The sequence below is a fragment of the Schistocerca serialis genome, chromosome 3, assembly GCF_023864345.2.
Source record: "Schistocerca serialis cubense isolate TAMUIC-IGC-003099 chromosome 3, iqSchSeri2.2, whole genome shotgun sequence".
In the NCBI taxonomy this organism is placed as follows: Eukaryota; Metazoa; Arthropoda; class Insecta; order Orthoptera; family Acrididae; genus Schistocerca; species Schistocerca serialis.
The window spans coordinates 934,628,184-934,653,429 of NC_064640.1; the positions used below are offsets into that span (position 1 = coordinate 934,628,184).

At 41.9% G+C, this 25,246-nt stretch overlaps 1 protein-coding gene across 1 annotated transcript in view; it reads left to right on the forward strand.

Moving 5' to 3' along the window:
* Window positions 1–25,246, forward strand: part of LOC126471211 (ATP-binding cassette sub-family G member 5) — a 137,809-nt gene that overhangs the window by 88,820 nt on the left and 23,743 nt on the right. Inside the window, exon 8 of the mRNA XM_050099327.1 lies at window positions 13,224–13,317. Coding sequence (XP_049955284.1) covers window positions 13,224–13,317 — 94 coding nt within the window. The remainder of the gene's footprint in view (window positions 1–13,223; window positions 13,318–25,246) is intronic.

Here is a 25,246-nt window from a genome sequence, read left to right on the forward strand (position 1 = left end):
TACCTTCCTGGAGGCTAGGAGAGGCTCGAAGTTGGAAGAACTGACTTCTTTAGCTCTAGCGCCAACCTTTATAGTGGCAGGTAATGGAATACTCGTTACACTATTTTCTGGTCACCTGTGTGGCAGACATGAATAGATCTTTTGGAACTGGTGGCATCTGCTAGTGCTGGTACCACTGCATGGTGTCATTCCATTACTGAGACTGGGTAAGTCTGCGATACTGAGGCGTGCAGGGACCATGTAGGCTGCACACTTGGCTGAGGTGCCTGAAGGGTTGCAGATCGATTTTGCGAAGATAGGTGGTATAGTGTTGTGAACATCCTTATTGGATAGACAGCACCACTTTTGAGTGTAGTGATTACTATGCCAATTATTGTATTAGGTGTACTACAAGATGAAACTAGAAAACTGGGGCAGTTTGATCTGAGTGTTTGAATGTGGCTATCGAGAGACTAGTTGTCACAAACAGTATTCAATCCAACAGGTATACAGAATAGGTAACAGACATATTCCATGTAACAAGGACAAACTACAGTGAGCGCACACTTTATTCAACATGTAAATGTGACTACAGATTATCAGACTTAGGTTATGATATGCCTGTCATCCTTGATGATGAAGTGGTGCATACGAATAGTGAAATTCTGCAAGAAGCTCTGAAGTGTCGGAACATTGATTCTGTCGATAACCTGCTGAATGGCTGTTTTCTGCTGAATGAATGGCTGTTTTCTGCTGAATGAATGGCTGTTTTCTGCTGAATGAATGGCTGTTTTCTGCTCAACAATGGTTTTGGGGTTATTACTGTACACCTTGTCTTTAATATAGAATGTGTTCAGATTCAGAGAAGATGCTGGCCAATCGAGGCCCATGCCAGGGCCTCTTGGATACCCTCAGAGCCAGAATGCTGTCCCCAAAGAGCTTGTCCAGGACATCAAACACTCTTTTTGCTTTGATGGGTCGAGCTCCATCTTGCATGAGCCACATCTTGTCAAAAATCTGGGTTACTTTGGATAATGGGGATGAAATCATCTTCTGAAACCTTCAGGTACCATTCAGTAGTCACCATGCCATCAAGGAATATCACACCAATTATTCTATGACTGGACATTGCACGCCACACAGTCACCTGTTGAGGGTGAAGAGACTTCTCGATTGTGAAAAGCAGTTTCTGAGTCCCCCCAAATGTGCCAGTTTTGCTTATTGACGAACCTATCCAAATGAAAGTGGGCTTAATCTCTAAACCAAACCATGCATGGACATACTAATTCCCATCATGTCTCGTGGCAATGCATGCAGTTTGAATGTCCTAACATAACCCGTTATGATGATTTTATTTCATGAAGTTCAATAATTGTCACCCTGTACATAAATATGAATGGTGAGAATCAGGTCTTTGGTAGAACGAAGTTTATAATCTCACTGCATGCTCAATAAGCTGACTTTATACAGTTGACTGTATAACTACATTCTCATGCAAATCTATGCTGTGAAGTAACTATCCCACTACTTACAGGTCCACAAAATTTCATCTCGTAATGTGCTGTTGTTTGTGTTTATCTGCTATTGTCATTCTTACATTTTCTCAAAAAACATTGGTTCAAACTAACTACTGTTGTTGCACTTTAGTGTGCTATTCGTTATTGAGTGATAGTTGTGTCGTGTAAAATGCTAACAAGTTTAAATTGACCACTGACCCATCTGTTTTCTGCAATTACTTGTGTGTACACATGCAACATGTTCATAAAAGTTACACGAGTCATGATGGTGTAGTTAAGCCCTTAACTCAAATCATGGGGAAGGAGAAAATTTCAACTAGTTGAATGACCATTCTGATTTTCGTTTACTTGTTTCTTTTGTACTGTTAATCATATGGTCCAAGTAAAGGTAACACCATGCCATATAATAGAGGCATTGAGTGGTAGGTGGCATATAAACAAGACTGGAAATATTTCTGAGCTTTGGACAAGGTCCTTATTGAGAAATGACTAGTACAGAACATGCATACAACTGTGTGGCTACTTTGTCCCTGCCCCCCTGCGGGTTCGGGGGTTAGAATAGGCCCACGGTATTCCCGCCTGTCGTAAGAGGCGACTAAAAGGATTCTCCAACATTTCGGCTTTAATGTGATGGTCCCCTAAGGGGTTTGACCACTACATTTTAAAATTTTCTTTTAGTGCGTACCATTTGGGGAAGGACGCCTTACGTGGTGCATCTTCAATCCATCTTGACCTAAGATCTGGCACACCCGATTTTGTCATGGAGTTGGACTTACACCGAGCTTGTGGCCATATCAGCTGCAGTGTGTTCTGGGTAGCATACATTCCCTCCATTGTGCACTTCTATCTTTGCCCTCTGGATATAAATGAATATTCGACACCCGACATCCAGCACGGTAGCCAGTCCGTTGTGGTGGGGACGTCATGTACCCTCTTGGTGGTAGCCCCCTGACTACACAGGGATCGCACTGCTGATGCCTGAGCTGCTCCTTCCCCACGTATGCCGAGGAGTAGATTCCTATCTCTCTGGAGCATCAGGACTCCCGGCAAAGGCCATCCTGCCAGGTGGTCTTTGCTGTGGCTGGGTGGTGCCCGTGGGGAGAGCCCCTGGTCGGAGTGGGTGGCATCAGGGTGGATGACCCGCAATGAAGCGTGGTACATCTCTCGCTGGTGGGCCTCCACCAGCAGTCTCTAAGCGATTGAGGTCTAACCTCAACGGCAAAAAATACGATCCAAGATTATTTCCCTCCGTGGCCACTCCATGGGAGGAACATATGGCTAAAGAAGGCATTGAAGGTTATTCACACTGGTACCTCGTCCGTACGAGAGTTGATGGTGAATCATTTATGTCGATGAAGCCTCAATTTTTTGTGGAGCATTTAGAGGACAAGTTCGGGGAGGTGTAGGGTGTAGCCAAAATGCGCTCTGTCAGTTCTAATCAAAATAGCATCCTCTGCCCAGTCATGGAGGTTGCTTGCTTACGACAAGTTGGGGGATGTTTCAGTTACCATCACGCCCCGTAAGAGTTTAAATGTGGTCCAGGCTATTATATTCCACAGGGATCTTCTTCTGCAGTCAGTCGATGAACTGCGCTCCAACCTAGAATGACGAGGTGTTCACTTCATCTGGAGTGTCCCTCGGGGTCCGAGGGATAATCGGGTAGCCACCGGTGCCTTCATCTTGGCCTTTGAGGGTGACACCTTACCCGAAAAGGTCAAGCTGATGGTTTACTTTTGTGATGTGAAGTCCTATATCCCTCCCCCCGATGCAGAGTTTTAAGTGCTGGAAGTTTGGGCATATGTCTTCCCGATGTACATCTGGCATCACGTGTCGAGATTGTAGACGTCCTTCGCATCCCAGTACTCCATCTGCCACACCTGCCATCTGTGTTAACTGCGGAGAACACCATTCCTCTAGCTTGCCGGACTGTAGGATATTCCAGAAAGAACAGAAGAGAATGGAATATAAGACCCTGGACCACCTGACCTACACTGAGGCTAAGCGGAAATATGAGAGGCTACATCCTGTGCCAATGACATCCACCTTTGCCGCTGCTGCAACAACGGTTCTCCCATCTCCCGTGTCATCGCGTACAGTGGGCTCTCTGATCCGTCAGGATCCCCCTGCCTCCTTGATTGTGGGGGGCACTACCCTCCCTGTTGCTCCTGCTCCATCTTTTTCAGGAGCAACACCCTCCCAACCATTGGGGACATCAGTTCCCCCTTCCCAGCCGGAGAAGCGTAAGAGTTCTTTGGCTACTCTCTCCAGGAAGGGATCCCTCGGGGCCCTCCCTTCCCAGGTTTTGACCAGTGGAAAGGCGGACACCCGCAAGTGACTGAAACAACCACCGGTCGCTGGTCGTAGGGCTTCACAGTCCTCGTCCGTCCCTGAGACTGACCCAGTGAAGCCCTCCCAGCCAGAACCACCAAAGGCACACCGTGAAAAGCAGACAAAGAAAAAGGCTCCCAAGAACCCTGACATTGCGGTGGCACCCATCCCACCGCTTCCTACAAGCTCAGCATCTGAGGATGAGGTGGAGATCCTGGCGTCCGCTGAGGACCTCGGTCTCGCCGGTCCCTCAGACACAATGGATAGCGTTTGCACAGGTGCTCAACCAGTGGCAGCAGGTGACCCAGTGGCGTAATCTGCCTCCCCAGTCCCTTCCTGCCTTTCTCACCCATGGACAATATCATCCTCCAGTGGAACTGCAGCAGTTTCTTCCACCATCTTGCTGAGCTCTGACAACTTCTCAGCCTTCACCCTTTCCTCTGCATTGCTCTCCAAGAAACTTGGTTTCCAGCAACGCGAACCCCCACCCTCCGTGGCTATCGGGGTTATTATAGAAACCGGGCAGCTTATGAAAGGGTATCTGGTGACGTCTGCATCTACGTCCTTCATTCCCTTCACAGCGAGTCTGTCCCTCTACAAACACCTTTAAAGGTTGTCGCTGTTCAGGTGTGGACGCCACAGGCTGTTACTGTCTACAGTCTGTATTTTCCACTGGATGGTGATGTCCCGCAGCATGTCCTTGCTGCCGTGATTGCCCAATTGCCACCACCTTTCTTGTTACTGGGCGACTTCAACGCCCATAACCCTCTGTGGGGTGGGTCAGTGGCAACAGGCCGAGGCGCCACCATTGAGAATGTATTGGCACAGCCCGACCTCTCCCTTTTAAACGATGGTGCCTTCACACATTTCAGTGTGGCGCATGGCACGTACTCAGCCATTGACCTTTCGATCTGCAGCCCTAGCCTCTTACCGTTTGTCCAATGGAGTGTGCACGATGACTTGTGCGGTAGTGACCACTTTCCGATTTTTCTGTCACTGCCACAGCGTCACTCTTCTGGGCCTACCTGAAGATGGGCTATTGAGCCTTTTTCCAATGACACCATTGATGCGGTGGTTCACTCCGTCACCACCGGCATCATTACTGCCACAGAATCTGCTATTCCCTGTCCTTCTGGGTCCCCTCGGCGGAAGACTGTGCCTTGGTGGTCACCTGAGATCGCTGAGGCGATTACAGATTGCAGGCAGGTGCTCCAGCAGCACAAGCGCCATCCCTCATTAGCACACCTCATCGCCTTTAAACGGCTCCGTGCGCTGGCCCGCCGCCTCATTTGCCAATACAAGCAGGAGTGCTGGGAACGGTATGTCTCCACCATTGGCCTCCATACCTCTCATCACAGGTATGGGCCAAGATTCGGCGACTCTATGGCTATCGGAGCCCCGTCAGTGTCCCTGCACTTTCACTGAATAGAGCAGTTCGAACTGACCCCGACACAATTTCCAACAGCTTAGCAGAGAATTTTGCTCAGAGTTCCGCTTCTGCGAATTACCCACTGGCCTTTCTATCCATTAGAGAGTGGTTGGAACATCGGAGCCTTTCATTCACACGCGCCATCCTGAATCCTACAATGTTCTATTCAGTGAGTGGGAATTCAGAAGTGCCCTAGTCGCTTGCCCTGATACAGCTCCCAGGCTGGATTGCATCCACTGTCGGATGCTCAAACACCTCTCAGTGGACTGCCAGTGATGCCTCCACGACCTTTACAACCATATCTGGGTCGAGGGTGAATTTCTGTCGCAATGGTGGGAAAGCATTGTTATCCCCGTTTTGAACCTGACAAGAAACCATTGGAGGTGGACAGCTGCCACCCCATTAGCCTCACTGACATTCTTTGCAAGTTGCTCGAACGCATGGTAAGCCGGCGATTGAGTTGGGTACTCGAGTCTCGGGGCCTTCTGGCTCCATCTCAGGGTGGGTTCCGTAAGGGCCGCTCTGCCGCTGACAATCTGGTGAGCCTGGAGTCAACAATCCGGCAAAATTTTCTGTTGCATCATACCTTCCGCATGCAAGTTGCGGCCTCCCATAGTTCCCCCCCAGGTTCAGGAGAACGGGGTACCACAGGGATCTGTCTTAAGTGTCTGCCTGCTTTTAATTGCAATTAATGGGCTCGCTGCAGCAGTGGGAACATCTGTCTCAGCTTCCTTGTATACTGACGACTTCTGCCTCTACTATAGCTCCATGGGCATTGCAGCTGCTGAACATCAGCTGCAGGTTGCTATCTGCAAGGCACAGTCTTGGGCTGTAGCGCATGGCTTCCAGTTTTCTGCTGCCAAGACCTGCGTTATGCACTTCTGCCGGCGACACACTGTTCACCCTGAGCCACGGCTTTATCTTGACGGCGAATCTCTTGCTGTGGTGGAGACACATCGGTTTTTGGGTGTGCTTTTTGAGGCCCGGTTGACTTGGCTCCCTCATATTCGGCAGCTTAAACAGATGTTTTGGCGGCATCTTAATGCTCTGCAATGCTTGAGCCACACCAGCTGGGGAGCCAACCGATCTACCCTCTTACGGCTCTACCAGGCATTAATCCAGTCCCGTCTGGATTATGGGAGCCTTGCTTATGGTTCAGCATCCCCTTCTGCGTTGCGGGTGCTGGACCCCATCCTTCACAGCGGGATCTGACTTGCCACTGGAGCTTTCCGGACCAGCCCTGTGAACAGCATACTTGTGGAGGCAGGTGTTCCTCCACTGCGGTTACGGTGCCATCGTTTACTGGCCGCTTATGCTGCTTTCATTCCATCCTTGCCACGTATCAGGGCTCTGGCATTGTTTACACTGATGGTTCGATGGTTGCTGGTCGTGTCAGTTATGCTCTCACTCTAGGGGACCATTACGAATAACACTCATTGCCGGCTGGCTGCAGCAGTTTTCACTGCTGAGCTGGTCACCATATTTTGTGCCCTAGAGTATATCCGCTCCTGCTCAAGTGAGTCCTTCGTTATCTTTAGCGACTCCCTGAGCAGTTTACGAGCTATCGACCAGTGTTTTCCTCGCTCTCGTCTGGTGATGACTATCCAGGAGTCCCTCCATACTCTTCCCCGTTGCGGCCGCTCTGTGGTCTTTGTGTGGACCCCAGGCCATGTTGGGATACCCAGCAATGAACATGTTGACCGCCTGGTCAAACAGGCCACCAGTAAACCGTCTCTGGACATTGTCCTCCCGGAGACTGATTTGCGAGCAGTCTTACACTGCAAAATTTTCGAACTTTGAGACACTGAATGGCGCAACCTGACCTCACCAAACAAACTCCGTCCTATCAAGGAGATGACGAATGTGTGGCAGTCATCCATGTGAGCCACTCGCAGGGACTCAGTTGTCATTTGTCGGCTCCGCATTGGCCACACCCACTTGACACACAGCCATTTACTGCGCCATGAGGACCCGCCTCTATGTCACTGTGGGTTGGCCTTGACGGTGGTCCACATTTTGTTGGCCTGTCCCTTTTAACTGTGCTCAGGCAGATGTTCGCACTGCCTGATATGCTCCCTGCCCTTTTAACAGATGACACTGCTATGGCAGGCTTAGTTTTGCGTTTTATTCAGGCAGGGGGCTTTTACCACTTATCTAAGTGTTTGTCGTTTTTTTGTATTAAATCTGGTCTTTGGCCTACGATTTTAGACTGGGTTTTTTAGTTTGTTTCTGGGTGGTTGGCTTTTCCTTTTTTGCCTCTATGGTAGGCCAACCACTGTCACACTCTGTGTGATTTTAATTCATTTTGTCTGGTCTCTGTTGGCGTCTTTCTTGTCCAGTGTCGTCTCTTGTCATCTCGGTTGTTCGTTTTTCTTCAGTGTGGGTGTTTGAATTTTCTGGAAAAAGGGACCGATGACCATAGCAGTCTGGTCCCTTCAATCCCACAAACCAACCAACCTTTGTTCCTGCACTGTAGCTCACCTGGGGTTTGTGTTGAGTTGAGTGAGTGAGCAGAGGAGGGGTTGGGGAAGAGGAGGGTGGTTTGTTGCTGGGAGGAAAAGGCAGCAAGTGCTATTGTATGTTTAGAAATAAAATACATATTACAGGTCTGTTTTAATTCTTGAAAAATAAAAGAAGAGAATTGTGTATGGCAGACAAGCAATCAACCTTTTGACATCATTAGGTGGCAGGTATTCTGCCAGATATCAGCATCATTTGTGCATGGTATTTCAGTAGCATGATTTGTTATCTTAATCAGATGCTACATGAGAAGTAGCAGGTAGCACGTGATGAAAACAACGAGTCACGTTGTGGAAATATTGTGCAGGAACAATGCGGATATTTGGCAGAATACAGAATTATGACAAAAAACCTTTTATTTAGTTGTAGAGGCAGTCCTCAAATACTAAGAAAATAGTCATAATTGAGTTAATAGTTAGTGATCAAGCAGTGGCAGTGGATACACAAATTAAACAAATATTTTTTGTAGTAGATAAAACACCGTAGTGCATTTATACATTTTACTAGTAACTAAAGTGATTTCATGTTAAATTTTCTTATATGTTTCCCCTCTACTAAAGAAACCCACTAGTGTATATTTATTGTGATATATTGACATGACATTTTAACAGATGCTACAATATTTTCTGGCAGGATAGAAATTCTTGGCTTTGCTAGGGGCCTATCATTCCATGTTAAAAGACTACATTGTTTCCTTGTTCAGCCAGATGCAGGATTAGACACAAGTGGACAAAGTGTGCGACTATCAGTGCCAAATGCCTATCATTAGCTTCTTCTCAAAATTCAGTCTCCTCAATACATTATTTCATAAATAACATTGCCTCATCTCACCATAACTGGAATACAAGATTCAATGTGTCTACTATGTTCTCTCTCTCTCTCTCTCTCTCTCTCTCTCTCTCTCTCTCTCTCTCTCTCTCTCTCTCTCTGTGTCTGTCTGTCTCTGTTAGAGAGAGAGAGAGAGAGAGAGAGAGAGAGAGAGAGGTACTACTAGCCACTGTTGGAATCTGTATTTCCACAAATTACGTACAGTCTGGCAGCACAAGCCATTTAAGAAATTAAAGCACTTTCAGCTATCTTCACTGTAAGTTTGACAAAATGATAAGAGAAAAGGACTATCCTTGAAGTCCAACAGCTAAGGAAATACTAATTTTTCTGAAATTAATTTTCTGTTTTTTTTTTTTTTTCCTCCCTTTTTCATTGGTCCTTTCCTTTTTTAAAGTAAATTCATCCCATTATATTTTCTCGTCACTGTGCTTATTTTTGTATCCTGTTCTCTCTGTTGTTTCCTCTTCCATCTTTGTTTGCTGCTACAACAGCACATACCTCAAATCTTTCTTACTATCATCATCATTATTATTATTATCATCATCATCATCATCATCAATATCATCAACATCAATATCATCATCATCATCATTATTATTGTTATTCCCATTCCCTTCAGGGGACTTAGGACTTCTTTTGTAGGTGTCTAGATGATGAGCAAGGGGCCCTGAGCAGTTGCAACATCTCTCTCTATCTTTCCCATGCTTCAGTTGTGCTCGCCTCTTTCTCTCTTTCCTTAGGTTCTGTTGACTGTAGATGGACACTGTCATTCTGACTGTCACCTTGTTCTCCTTGCTTCCTGTTACCTATATAATTGAAGAGTAAAAGTAATAACACACTGAATAGTAGAGGTGCTTAGTTGGAAAGTTCTTTGTCTTGTTTGACACGTTTGGGTGCCCCACTCACCCATGTGAATATACTGTACAGGGTTTGTAGTGCAGGTGTGTGTGTGTGGGGGGGGGGGGGGGGGGGGGGGAAGGGGGGGAGGGTGGCACACTCACTCACTTGCTCTAACCCAAAAGAGAATTTGTTGAAAAGCAGTAAAAGTCTCAGTCTGTAACTTCCATCATGGATGATGATGAGATTGAACGAATGTGTGAGATGAAAGAAATTATTCAGATAGCTAAGAGAGATGAAATTTTAATTGTGATAGGGGACTGGAATTCGACATCAGCAAAAGGAAGAGAAGGAAAAATTGTAAGTGAATATGAAATGGCGAAAAGGAATGGAAAGAGGAAGCCTCAGGGTAGAATTTTGCACAGAACAATTTAATCATCGCTAATACTTTAAGAATCGTGAAACAAGGTTGTACATGTGAAAAAGGTCCTGAGGTTTCCGATTGATTATATAATTGTAAGACAAAGGTTTCAGAACCAGATTTTTAACTGTAAGACATTTCCAGGGGCAGAAGTGGACACTGACCACAATTTATTGGTTATGAACTGTAGCTTAAACTGAAGAAATAGCAAAAAAAATAAATAAATAAATAAATAAATAGGAAATTATATGGAGATAGGATCTGGATAAGTTGAAAGAACCAGAGGTTGTTAACAGTTTCAGAGGGAGCATTAGGCAACTATTGACAAGAACATGGAAAAGGAATACAGTAGAAGACGAAGGCATAGGACATGAAATAATGAAGGCAGCAGAAGATCAAATTGATAAAAAGACAAGGCCTAGTAGAAGTCCTTGGATAGGGCAGGTAACATTGAATTTAATTGATGAAAGGAGAAAATATAAAAATGGTGCAAATGAAGCAGGTGAAAGGGAATACAAACATCTAAAAAGAGAGACTCATAGGAAATGTAAAATAGCTTAGTAGGAATGGCTGTGGGACCAATGTAAGTATTTAGAAGCATATGTCACTAGGGGAAAGATAGATACTGCCCCCCCCCCCCCCCCCCCGGGAAAATTAAAGAGGCATTTGGAGAATAGAGAAGTAGCTGTTTGAATATAAAGAGCTCAGATGGAAAACCAGTATTATGCAAAGAAAGGAAAGTTGAAAAGTGGGAGGAGTATATAGCACATCTGTACAAGGGAGATGAATGTGATGGCAGAGTTGTAGAACTGGAAGACGACGTAGATGAGGGCGAAATAGGAGATAAGATACTGCAAGAAAATTTGATGTGGCAGTGAAAGACCTAAGTCGAAACAAAGCACCATGAGTATGAAACATTCTGTCAGAATTAGTGATAGCCTTGGGAGAGCTAGCCGTGTCATAACTCTTTAACCTGGTATGCAACATGTATAAGACATGTAAAATGCTCTAGTAGTTTAAAAAGAATATAGTAATTTCAGTTCCTAAGAAAACAGCTGATGACGGGTGTGAATATTACCAAATTATCAGTTTAATAAGTCATGGTTGCCAACTAGTGACACAAATTCTTTACAGAAGAATGGAAAAGCTGGAAGAAGCTGACCTTGGGGAGGATCAGTTTGGATTCCAGCAAAGTCTAGGAACATGCAAGGCAATACTGACCCTATGACTTATCGTAAAAGATAGGAGAGGCAAACCTGTGTTTGTAGCATTTGTAGATTTAGAGAAAGCTTTTGACAATGTTTACTGGAGTACTTTTGTTGAAATTCTGATGTAGCAGGGATAAACTACATGGAGTGAAAGGCTATTTACAACTTATACAGGAACCAGATGGCAGTTATGAGAGTCAAGGGGCATGGAAAAGTAGCAGTCATTGAGAAGGGAGTGAATCATGGTTGTGGACTATCCCCAGTGTTATTCAATCTCTGTGTTTCTGAAGAAGAAAAATTTGTTAACATCAAATATAGATTTAAGTTTTAGGAACTCTTGTCTGAAGGTATTTGTATGGGGTGTAGCCATGTGTGAAAGTGAACATGGGCGATGAAAATTTAGACGAAAAGAAAATGGAAGCTGTTGAAATGTGGTGCCACAGAAGGATGCTGAAGATTAGAGAGGGAGACTAAGATGTAAATACAGAAAGCAGATTCAGAAGGATGTAGGTTGCAGTAGTTATTCAGAGGTGAAGAAGCCTGCACAGGATAGAGCAGCATGGAGAGCTGTGTCAAACTCTTCATCAGATAGAAGAAGAAGACAGACTCAATACCTGTTCTATTTAGTGAGTTAACTTTACTTCTGAATTATTTACATTTGATGTTTACTTTCCAGTACCATATTTCTTTTGCCTGTAATGTTTTTGGCAAAAGTAAGTCCAACCCTCATCTTTGGTTCTGACTTCACCTTTTTTTTCCAAATTTTGGCAATAGCGTGAATTATTTGGATAAAGACGTGTTAGGTCGCATGCTGTCTGCAAATAGAGAGTGTCTCAATGGACTCATTCTGCAACTAAGGAAGTGATGACCGTGTAGTTTGATCCTGCAATCCACATATGACCAACCAGCCTACCATTAATTAATAACTTTTTAGTTTTCACTAATATTCCTGATCTGACACATACAAATTTTTCATGTACATGAGTCCATCCTTCTTCCTTTCTTCATTTTCCATTAGAGTTAATTATTTTAATTCCTCTGTCCAGACTGTCATTTTCCCCACATAGTTGACTTTGACTGTTGGAGGCTCCTTTACCTCAAATTTCATGAAGCTGTCATGGCTACCATGTCTAAAGGATCAGAAGACCAGGTTTCTTTAGGCACTAAATGTATTGAAGTGACATTGTCTCGGCTCATAGACAGGGCACATTTGCTCCGATCTTATTAAGCTTTAGTATTGTCCCTTGTAGATTTCACCACAGTACATATTTTGCAAAATTATTTTTGAAATCTTTTATCCTTGAATATTTAACTATCCTAATGGGTTGCTGTAGTGATGCCTAAGTACTAAATGGCAAATTGTTGTTTATCCTAATGAGCTGTGAGTCACGAGCTGAGTGTCTATTAATTATGGAGTATGTGTTTGTTTGCTTTCCTTGAGGTTTACCTACAGAGACATTATCATGTTGTTTTCCTGCCCAGAAGCCTATAGAAAACCAACACTGAAATCACCACAGACCATTAATAGTTTCTTTAATCTCACAGGTAGTGAAACTTAGGATTAAGATGCCTAATAAACAGCTCAGAATTTCCCAGTTGGTTTCTGTATACAGTAACATTTATAAAAGGCATATTGTTTCGAATTAATTCCAAACAGTGTTGTTCTGTGTCCTGATAGTTGCAAAAATTACTGGTTTTATTTGGCGTTCGGACATGAACAAGACTGCTATCTTCTTCTTCTCCTCCTTCTCCTCCTCCTCCTCCTCCTCCTCCTCCTCACCCTCTGCAAAACCTCCAAACAAATAAGACACTGTTATAGAAAAATAAAGTTGTAAAGATTTTGTGAATTGTCCCTATTTGGTATGATTTGTACTCTTTTCACAATGTGTGTGTGTGTGTGTGTGTGTGCGTGTGTGTGTGTGTGTGTGTGTGTGTGTGTGTGTTAGTGTGTTGGTTCATTTTTGTAATCCCAAATTCATGACTTGGGGTGTAATTATACTCAAAAAACCAGACATGAAGTACATAGAAGCAAGGAAGTGTTATTGAATAATAGTCTCTTTGTGATTTCATTGTTTTCCATGTAATACTTCTGATTAATTTAACCTAGTATAAGAAAATAAGCATTTATTTAACATAAGATTTGTTTCTCATTACAGGATTATCAGAGGACATTTATCACTCGTAATGGGCTTGTATTTAACTGTATTGCAGGAGCATATGTTGTCGCAATAATTGTAACAGCCTGCACATGTAAGTATAATCTGAAAAAAAAAACTCTTAAGCTATCAGGGTGTATTTTTGTAATGCTGAAGGTGTGAGGGTGGGGGGAGGGAGGGGGGGGGGGAGAGAGAGAGTGAGAGAGAGAGAGAGAGAGAGAGAGAGAGAGAGAGAGAGAGAGAGAGAGACCCCTCATTACCCTGTAAACAGTGTGCTGGAAAGTAGAAAACAAATAGCTGTATTGACAACTTCTTGCTTCTAGTTTATGTTAAATAGAGGTGATTCTTGTTTGCTGTAAGTGTGTTTCACCACAAGAGGGATCCACCAGTTCATTGTATAAGCACCATACTAAATTAACATTGATAACTAAGATCTGTAAGTGCCTCTAGAAAATGGGAAGGCTGCATCAACAAAGTATTTTATAACTGTAAATACCCAGAACTGTAATCAGATGATGGATGTTTCACTATACTATATATTATGTTGATTCATAGTTCCAGATCATTTGTTTTGGATTGGTAATGTTGCGGTGTTACAGATGTTCATCATTTGTTTGTCACTTAATGTGCTAATCCTGCACTAAATTCACTGATGGAAAAAAAAAACCAGAACAACAAAAAAATGGTTAATGTAGAGTAATAAAATTTTGGGAACAAATTTGTCATATTTAAGTGATAACATTGCCCACAACAGGTTGAATCACCAAATTGACATACAGATTTGCAGTCAGGGTGTGTATGGGATAACCGCAAAGTGCTCTTGCTGTCGTACGACATCACACCCCAGGCTATAACTCTTGATGTATGTCCAATGTGTCTAGATTGCAGACAGGGTTGGTTCAGGTCCTCAACTGACCTCCTCCTAATGAACACAAGGCCATCACTGGCACCAAAGTAGAACAAGGTTTCATCAGAAAACACAACAGATCTCTACCCCACCCTCCGATGAGCTCTCACTTGACACCACTGAAGTCACAAATGGTGCTGGTTTGGGGTCAGTGGAATACATGCTACAGGACATCTGGCCGAGAGTAATCGATTTGCAACAGTTCATGTGTCACAGTGGTGCCAACTACTGCTCAAATTGCTGTTGCAGATGCAGTATGATGGCACCAGAGCCATACACTGTACACAATGGTCTCCCCTCTTAATAGAACCATGTGGCCGTCCATAGCCCCATCTTCATGTGATAGTACATTCCCATGACCATTGTTGCCAGCAGTCATGTACAGTGGCTACATTCCTGCCAAGTCTTTCCGCAGTATCGCAGAAGGAACATCCATCTTCTTGTAGCCCAACTTCTTGACCTTGTTCAAACTCAGTGAGCTGTTGATAATAGTGTTTTTTGTCACCTTGAAGACATTCTTGATTAACATCAGCTCACCACATCCAATCTCAAAGGTAACTAATTTCATGACCATTACAGCATTTATTTAAAGCAAACCTGATTTGCATCCTCAGAGTGGCACCACTACGGCCACTCTTTGCGACTGGTATGAAATTTGAATAGGTGTCTTCTTTCAGACATATAAAAATGCCCACCAACTTCTGTTTGTCACACAATTCCTTCTTGGCAGTGTGACTATTTCCATCAGTGTATATTTTTGAAATTTGGCAGCTTAAAAGAAAGATGTTGTTATCTTTGAACATTGAAAAAAACTGAAAATTTTGTGTGGTGTGTGATCTGTAAGACCTTCAGTACACACACCATCAGATTATTTGACTTGTCACTCTAACAAAGTAGGCGAGTGTCAGCAATATGTCTCGTGGTCTTATTGTGGCGTGTTTATCTTCTGCCGTTAGGTCAGACGATAGAAATGCCACTTGCACGCTTAGAGTAGCAGATTGAAGGTGACCCCCTGAAATATGGCTTCCTGGCTGAGACACAAGTTGAAAATATGGTCACTATTTTTTATTTACTTAAATTTGCCATATTTCGTGACAGTACCTTTTCCATTAGACGTTTGCAAGGCGATATTAGTCTTGGCTTCAGTTGTCTAAGTATGATTCCACAATGCATCTATGTCAGCTGCAGAAATGACGTGGTTCAACGTGTTTCTCTCATTTTGGTGTTTCAAATACAGTTTCTTCAAATGTAGTTTCTTCTTTTTAGTTAATACAAAAATAATAGTAACATAATTCAAAATTATTTATGACTGCGACCTTCACATTGTTCTTCCGTCAACACACACCAAGAGTTAGCTGCCGACTGACTATAGTCAAAGACGACTCCAACGTCAAAGATATTTTACACAATTCACAAGTTTCCACTTGTAATCAGTCTCTTTGCTATTCTTCGATACATTTTCTAATAGTAATCAATATGCTTTTACTCTCAAAAACAGAAGTAAATTAACATATAATAAGACAAATTATAATAAATTCTAACAAAAATATAAGAAGACATTTACAATTCGGTATTGACAAATACGGTAAAAAAATAACATCTCCCAGATCCATTACACCCCTTTAAACAGAACTTGATTAATTTTCAAACACATTTATTAAAATAATAACAAGCATAAAAATTACTTAACTTGGTTCTGGATGCTATTTACAATTGACAATCTGAAGTTCCTTTGGTATTGGTACGTTAATCTTATTCTCACATATATCTCTGATACTTGACAAAAGTGTCTATACATTTATCTTCATGGCTATGTACAGGAATATGGTAATCTTATTAGGCGCAGACTGAAACTTGACTATAGACTGGTACAGACAAATATAGAACTCGTACAGGCTAATGCAGACTGGTACAGACTAGTGCAGACAAATGCAGACTGACTAATCAGAGGTCTGTACACTCGTTATAATACCTCGCGCGTTCATGTATCACTGCGCGAGTGTGATCTGCAAGGAGAAAAGGTTCTACGTTAGCAGCAATCTCATTGGCTGCGTTACATATTAATAAGCGGATCGGCGGAAGCAGAATTTGGTCCGTCTCTGTGGCAGCACCATCTCGTAGTGCGGAGATGGACGAGCGCTGTGCCTGCGCTGTTGTGCTTAGCGGGGTGCGCTTTAGTGTGACTATGTACACAACATTTTGTCATCATATTTGACCCTCCATGATAATGTTTTCCTTTGTGATTTATAGTTGCAGCAAAAACAGTAAGACAATAAGACTAATCAGTAACGTTTATGCCATAAGGATGAAGGTTTGTTTTCAGCAAAGTGTACATTATTATGAAAATTCCTGAAAGAATATGAAGTTCTAGGGTCAAGTCTCGTGGTTTTAATATGTCTGGGACTTTCACTTGAGTCATGAACAACAATAGTAGTAATATTGTCATATTTCAAAGGAAGCAGTTTTAAATTTGTAATTATTTATATACTAGAAAAGATGTACAGCTTCATTGAAATAACTCATATTTTCAGCAGTGACACTGGTTGAAATCTTAAAGGGAATTCAGCACTGAGACACTAGCATTCACCTGAATGCCCGTTATGACTCAGTTGGCCTAATTTCCAGTTTCAGCAATTGGTGATTCGAGTCAACTAATGAATTGAAGTATTCCACAACTTAAGACTGAAACAGCAGTAATTAGCATGTGTCTGTTCATGCTTATCTAATGGCTTATCATCAGTTTAAAATTTTTCTGTAGTTATCTGTATGTCTGTGTAAAGGATGTTTTCTGCCAGAAGTATTGCACCTAAAAAATTGTTTTCGAGAATGTGTCAACCAGGATTCCTGCAAGTGTTCTTAGAAAAGTGTCAATAACTGTTGTAATTTAATATTAATGACTAAACTTGAAGCAGCTATAGTTGTAAGAAAAATGGCAGATGAAAAGTACCACAGGTTGTACTGCACCATTATTATAGTTGCCTGCAATCCAGTACATGACAGAATAACTCACCTGGGAGAAAATAATATATCATGTGATATTCTTTGAACTTACTTTCTCAAGTTTTCATTTTTTGTACGCTTTCTCATTTACAAAATATATTTTGATAATTTAATTTCTGTTCAATTTTAGTTCCACACTCCATGTCCATATCACATGGTTTTTCATTTGTAGAACTAAAAGACTGAGTCACTGTTGACAATACCAGAGAAGGAAAGTTGCTACTCACTATATAGCGGAGATGCTAAGTCACAATAGGCACAACAAAAAGATTCACATGATTATAGCTTTTGGCCATTAAGGCCTTTTGCGAATCTTTTTGTTGTGCCTATCGCAACTCGGCATCTCCACTATATGGTGAGTAGCAACTTTCCTTCTCTGGTATTTTTACATTCCATCCTGGATTTTCCATTGCTTGATTCACTGTTGATTTTCATGTAGATTCAGGAGAATACACCACCACCACCACCACCACCACCACCACCACCACTACTGGTCTCAAAACATCACACTGACAGCTTGAAATTGGTGTGGATTACTTCATAAGTGCTCTGCAGGATAAAAATGTTATTTTATCATGATTACACAAGGTAATGTAAAATTATTAGTTTCAGCTGACTATAGCCATCTTATGATGTGACAGTATTATACTTAATCATTAAAATGTGATTAATTGAAAAGCAAGATATCATATACTACAAAACATCACTTAAACACATTTCAATACACTGAGAGAAACAGGACAGCTGCTTCAGCTGTTTGTGTCTACATTTTCATTTACATTCTACAAGACACTTCATGGTGTGTGACTAATTGTACTTGAAGTAAAATAATACTTCATGTGCTTTGTTACCACATTTAATGGTCCATTCTCAGATGAAGTGCAGGAATAACGATTATTGGTATACTTGTGTGTGAGCTTGAATGTATGTGACCTTCTCTTGTGATACCTGCCACTGCTGTTGGGCAAGCATCTCCATGATGCTGTTGCACTCACTAAATGAACATGGTGAAACTTGCAGATCATTTTGGGTATTATCTATCCCCTCTACTAATCCTTCTAAGCAATACTTAAAAATCAACTCAACTGAGTGTTTGGTAAACTATCTCTTTCATAGATGAGTTACATTTTCTTAGGATTCTTCCTACAAATCTGTTTGACCTCTGGCTTTGCTATGACTAGTATTATGTGGTCCATAATCCAGATCCATACTCCTGGTTATTTTACAGTTGTGATTGTGTTTTAAGTGATTGACTGACTGTTGTGCATCAAACAGTAATGGATCTGCCCCTATTTATGCACAGTATGATAAATTTGTTTATTTTGATTCAGGGGGGTGTATTCTGGCTTCCTGTGTGAAACTGTCAGCCAGGGCTGTCTGTCTGTGGGAGATATGGTGACAGACTGAGCATAGCTACTAGCCACAGTCTCAAAGTAGTAATGGTTTCGGTGCAGAAAGTGCTGTGTTTCTAGTGAAACCTGGATTGTTAGTGAAATGGCCTATAAAACACTAGATGCTAAGATTTAGTGTTTTATGAAAATAATAATTCTATTCTGGATTCAGCCACATTAATTACAGATAAATAAAATGAGGACTACAGGAAACTACTATTAATTTTAAGGTCTATGCCCATGTCATGTCTTACAGAAGTGTACTAAACATAAGACTGTTGAGAATGGCATACAGGCTGTTTTGTCGCAGCGTTTCACATAAGGGCAGAATTGCTGTCTTACATCGTCATTGGAGGTAGAGATAGGTGGCTAAATTCTGTCCTGAGTAACGGTAGCACCACCATAAAAAAGGAATAGCACTGCATTTCTGGCGAGTCTATAAGGAGCACCTTATTTTTTTTTTTTTTTTTTTTTTTTTTACTTTGAATGTTGTGGAATTGTCATGAAATGCAGGAAGACTACAAACTGTGAAAAAATAATTCTCCGATTAATTTTGGTCAGGCCCAGTGTTGTGTACATAGTTCCGCGTAGTCAGCGCGTACACAACTTTCCCAATAGAGCGCGCCCTGCTAAGCACAACAGCGCAGGTGCAGCGCTCGTCCGTCTCCGCACTACGAGATGGCACTGTCGTAGAGACGGACCAAATTCTGCTTCCGCCGATCCGCGTATTAATATGTCACGCCTGAGATTACTGCTAACATAGGACCTTTTCTCCTCGCGTGTCACACTCGCGCAGTGATATCTGAACGCTCGAGGTATTATAACAAGTGTACAGACCTCCGATTAGTCAGTCTGCATTAGTCTGCATTAGTCTATAACCAAGTTTCAGTCTGCGCCTAATAAGATTACCATATTCCTGTACATAGCTATGAAGATAAATGAATAGACACTTTGTCAAGTATCAGAGATATGTGAGAATAAGATTAACGTACCAAGACCAAAGGAACTTCAGATTGTCAATTGTAAATAGCATCCAGAACCAAGTTAAGTTATTTTTATGCTTGTTATTATTTTAATAAATGTGTTTCAAATTAATCAAGTTCTGTTTAAAGTTGGTCACTGTCAATCTGCTACTCTAAGCGTGCAAGTGACATTTCTATCGTCTGACCTGACGGCAGAAGATAAACACGCCACGATAAGACCACGAGACATATTGCTGACACTCGCCTACTTCGTTAGAGCGACAAGTCAAATAATCTGACGGTGTGTGTACCGAAGGTCTTACAGTATGCACACTACACCCAGTCATAGTTTCCGTACAGGGGAAGACTGTGAAATTACCTATAGGAACTAACCTAGACCTTCAGCTATGCTACACATCAGTCTGTCACTACAACCAAGATTTCAGGGGGTACAATATGACACTCTAGCCAAAAGTTAAGATAAGATCTATAGGTAGCATATTTGTCCACAAACATCACATTTCCCGGCACTTTGTCACAACAAATCATACTAAAAGACACATTTTGAAGAAATCTTTAGTGCTATGTATGTAAGATTTGTTGCATACTTAATGTTTTTCATGTATTCAGTTGTAAATTGGAGAGGTTTTATGTCTTGTGTGGGTCCAATCCACGACATTTATGGCTTCGTTCAACGAAACTGTTTCCGTGATGTCACAGTTCTTGTGCTGTGATTGTGTTTGGATGAATGAATATATAAATAAATACTGAATTACTATTGAATAATGGCAATGAGGTAGAAAACAATCTTGCAGGATTAAGTAATAAGAAAGTCGCAGAATCTCTTCGGAAATGGAAAGGTGAATAAAAATAAATTGGAGAAAGCGGAACTTGAATCTACAAACTTAGACAGTGTAAGTTCACATCTACATCCGCTACATTACCGTAAACTTCTGTGCTCAAGTGTCTTGTGGTATATCTCCCTCTAATTGCCAATATATCATTAAATTATATTTAATTATAATAAATCGACCAAGAACTGTGTGTTTTTAATACATCTTCAATGCACCATTGCCTTGAAATGGCATACTTTCACAACTCTCAAGTTGTTGTTTGAAAACAGTGAACTATGAAAATTCATTTGCCACCAATATGATGATTCTCATCATTTTGATGCAACAAATTGTACCAATAATGACATGTTTTTGAGAGGTCCTTTGAAAGAGCGTCTATCCATAAGATGTAAGTTATAACATAAAACCTGCCCAAGATGGGCTTCAACTGTTTAGGATGAAATACAGTATTGTGTCTCCCATGTTCTGCTTGTGACAGACATGGCATAGGACAGCTAGGCTGAAGGAACTGAGCCTTTAGAAGGCTCATAAGAGCTGTAATCTGTAGAAGCGATGTTCCAAAGCCTCTGCTACATAGACCTTAACTGCTATTTCAAGGTGCAGCTTAGCTACTTACCTTTGAAAAACATCAGTCGTTATCAGCAGTTCCAAACACATTGACTGTCACTATGTAAATTTAATCATAAAAATTCGAAATGTATCCTGATAATCCATTATTGAGAAATGTATTTAAATATATATTGTGGGGTGCCTCCTCCTCAGAGCATTGAATTACGAGCTGCGCCTGATCTTGGTTCAGTTTAGCAGTCAGTATGTTTCGTAGGTCACTAAATGGCCCGATGACTGGCAGCACATATTTCACAGCTTGTCCAGGGTGATATGAAAGTAACTGTGCAGCGATCCTCACATTTTGGTGCATGCCTCCAGTAATATTCAGCTGCACCTCTTAAATATGCAATGCAAATGAAAGATTGCCCTTCTGATGATCCAGCATAACTCCTATTAACTTTTTCGTCATGATTGTGACATCTGGCAAAATGAGTCCTTTGTCATGTGAGAGGTTTCTTGGCAATTTCAGCCAAGCTACATTACATAACACCCATGCTATTCCTTCACAATCTTTGGGGTTTGAGAAATATGCTTTATTTGTGGATAGCACAAGCTGCTTCCATACTTTCATATTTTTGGCTCCCATGTTGTAAGCAACAGCTACAGTGCATTGTTCAGCCCCTTTGGTTCTTCTATTATTCTTTCTAAGAGCTCATTAGTCATTGTGACATTGAAGTCATGATGATATAATGGCTGTGTCCATGCCACAAATAAGCCGTGGGGCACAATCAGCTGATGTATCACTCATCAGCAGATACCTAATTTTGACTATTAAGCTTTTAGGAATGCTAAGAAAACGTACATGTCTTAATATTTTAAACAGTTCTCCTCCAGTCCTAGTTAAGCTGCTTTGTACATGTTTGGAGTATTGAATGGTGATGGAAAAGATAATTCAAATGTTGTTGTTGTTGTTGTCGCTGCTGCTGCTGCTGCTGCTGCTGCCACTGCCATTGACTTTGTCTTCAGTCAGAAGACTGGTTTGATGCAGCTCTCAATATTGTGTTGTCCTGTGCAAGTCTCTTCTTCTCTGGATACATAAAGTACGTAAATGGTTTTTACCTCTGTGATGGCCAGAAATGCACACAGGATATAAAACGCACACTGGACCTATCAAAAAAAGCATTCCTAAGAAAAGAATAATTTGCTAACATGTAAGACAAATTAAGTGTTAGGAAGTATTTTCTGGAGCTGTTTGTATGGAGAATAGCCTTGTATAGAAGTGGAACATGGATGATAATCAGTTTATATAAGGAGAGAATAGAAGCATTTGAAATGTGTTACAGAAGAATTGTGAATATTAGCTGAATAGATAGAATAATTAAAGAGACACACTGAATCGCATAAAGAAAAAATAATTTATGGCACAACTTGATTTAAAGAAGAGATTGGTTGATAGGACACACCCTCAGGCATCAAGGAATGAGTGGTTTTATTATGGAGGGGAGTGTATCTTCAAATAATTGTACACTTTAGGAGGAACCAGTGCTATTATGAAAAATGCAGTCAGACAGTTATACATCAAACTAGAATCCAGTTTAACCAGTAATTCATTTTTTAATAATGCCAAAGTTAGAAGTGAAGACAGCTTGCTTCTAAATATTGTAATTAATTATTCATTGTGTCCCAGTGAACATGTGGCTTTCAGCATATTGAATTAACTGTTAGGATTAATTACACCATGGTGACAAAAGTCATGGGAAAGCAATATGCACATATGCAGATGGTGGTAGTATCACGTATGCAGGGTATGAAAGGACAGTGCCGTGTTAGAGCTGTCATTTGTTCTTAGGTGATTCATGTGAAAAGGTTTCAGATGTGATTATGGCCACATGGTGGGAATTAACAGGCTTTGAACATGGAATTATAGTTGGGGCAACAAATGTATCCGTTAGGACAGTGCAGCAAAATTGGGTGTTAATGGGCTGTGGCAGCAGACAACCAACACAAGTTCCTTGGCTAACAGCATGATATTGCCTGCAGCACCTCTCCTGGGCTCATCCTATTGGTTGGACCCAAGGTGACTGGAAAACCATGGCCTGGTTAGATTAGTTGTGATTTCAGCAGGTAAGGGTAGGGTTAAAGTGTGTGCAGACCCTCTGAAGCCCTGGACCCAAGTTGTCACGATGACACTGTGCAAGCCGATGATGACTCCCTAATGGTGTGGGCTGTGTTTACATGGAATGGATTGGGTCCTCTGGCCCAACTGAACTGATCATTGACTGGAAATAGTTACATTCAGTTACTTGGAGACCATTTGCAGCCATTCATGGACTTCGTGATCCCAATCAATCATGGAATTTTTATGAATGACAATGCACCATGTTACCAGGCCAGAGTTGTTTGTAATTGGTTTGAAGAACATTCTTGAGTGAATGGTTTGGCTAGCCATTGAACATTGATGGGGTATAATCAAGAGGTCAGTTCGAGCACAAAATCCTGCACTGGCAACACTTTCGCGATTATGGATGGCTATGGAGGCAGCATGACTCAATATTTCTGCAGAGGACATCTAATGACTTCTTGAGTCCTGCCATATTGAGCTGCTGCACTAAACATGGCAGGAGGTGGTCTAACACTGCATTAGGATGTATCCCATGACTTTTGTCATCTCAGTTTATCTCTAAAGGCAAGAACAGTGACAATTACTTTGGAGGTCAAACAAGAAACTGTCAGCCTGCTGCAAAAGAAATAGTAAATCATGTCTCAATTACTGCAATTTTCAAAAGAAGTCTCAGATTTCTATCTCCTAAATGGTGGAGTAAATTGTTAGGCTAAGAGTAAACTTTTGCAAATAACATTTAAAGTAACATTACATAATAGCTTTCATATTGCTCTGGTAATAATTATAAGCAATAAAAATGCATAACTGTGTGAGATGGCAAAGCTTGCTGTTCAACGTACTGCTAATTTGAGTAGCCTCATTCTACATCTATACTCTGGAAATCACTGTGAAGTGCATGGCAGAGGGGTACATCCCATTCTACCAGTCACTAGGGTTTCTTCCCATTCCATTCTGTCATTAACTATGCTATTATACAACATTTCCAGCTTGACTAATTAGAACAGTAGTTGTTTTAAAGTGTACCAGAGGTAAAAGGTGTAATTATTTATAATCAGTAAAAGTAGTACACTGAGGAACAGTATCACATTCACTGCTAAGTGCGACAGTGAACTAGTTCACGAACTGCTGTCTCACTGGTGACACCAGTTGTGCTGGCCAGTAGTCACATACACACATCGAAAAGAGTTTTGCATCACCTCAGTTCCGAGAGTTCCGGAACCTGTACAGACAATTGGAACAGAGATCAACATAAACATCATTTCCACCCTTTTTATTGCTCATGAAAACAACACATTGCCTGTTGTACCACCATACAGTGAGACCGTCAGAGGTGGTGGTCCAGATTGCTGTACACACCAGTACCTCTAATACCCAGTAGCACGTCCTCTTGCATTGATGCATGCCTGTATTCATTTTGGCATACTATCCACAAGTTCATCAAGGTACTGTTGGTTCAGATTGTCCCACTCCTCAAGGATGATTCAGCGTAGATGCCTCAGAGTGGTTGGTGCGTCACGTCGTCCATAAACAGCCCTTTTCAATCTATCCCAGGCACGTTCAATAGGGTTCGTCTCTGGAGAACATGCTGGCCACTCTAGTCGAGCGATGTTGTTATCCTGAAGGAAGTCATTCACAAGATTTGGACCATGGGGGTGTGAATTGTTGTCCATGAAGACGAATGCCTTGCCAATATGCTGCTAATATGGTTGCACTATCAGTCGTAGGTTGGCATTCACATATCGTACAGCCATTACGGCACCTTCCATGACCACCAGCGGTGTACGTCGGGCCCACATAATGCGACCCCCAAAACAGCAGGGAACATCCACCTTGTTGCACTCGCTGGACAGTGTGTCTAAGGTGAGTGTCTGGTTGAAGGCATATGCGATACTCATCAGTGAAGAGAACGTGATGGCAATCCTGAGTGGTCTATTCGGCATGTTGTTGGGCACATCTGTACTGTGCTGCATGGTGTTGTGGTTGCAAAGGTGGATCTCGCCATGGATGTCAGGAGTGAAGTTGTGCATCATGCAACCTGTTGTGCACAGTTTGAGTCATAACATGACATCCTGTGTCTGCACAAAACGCATTATTTAACATGGTGGTGTTGCTGTCGGGGTTTCTTGGAGCTTTAATCCATAGGTAGCGTACATCCGCTGCAGTAGTAGCCTTCGGGTGGCCCGAGCGAGGCATGTCATCGACAGTTCCCATCTCTCTGTATCTCCTCCATGTCCGAAC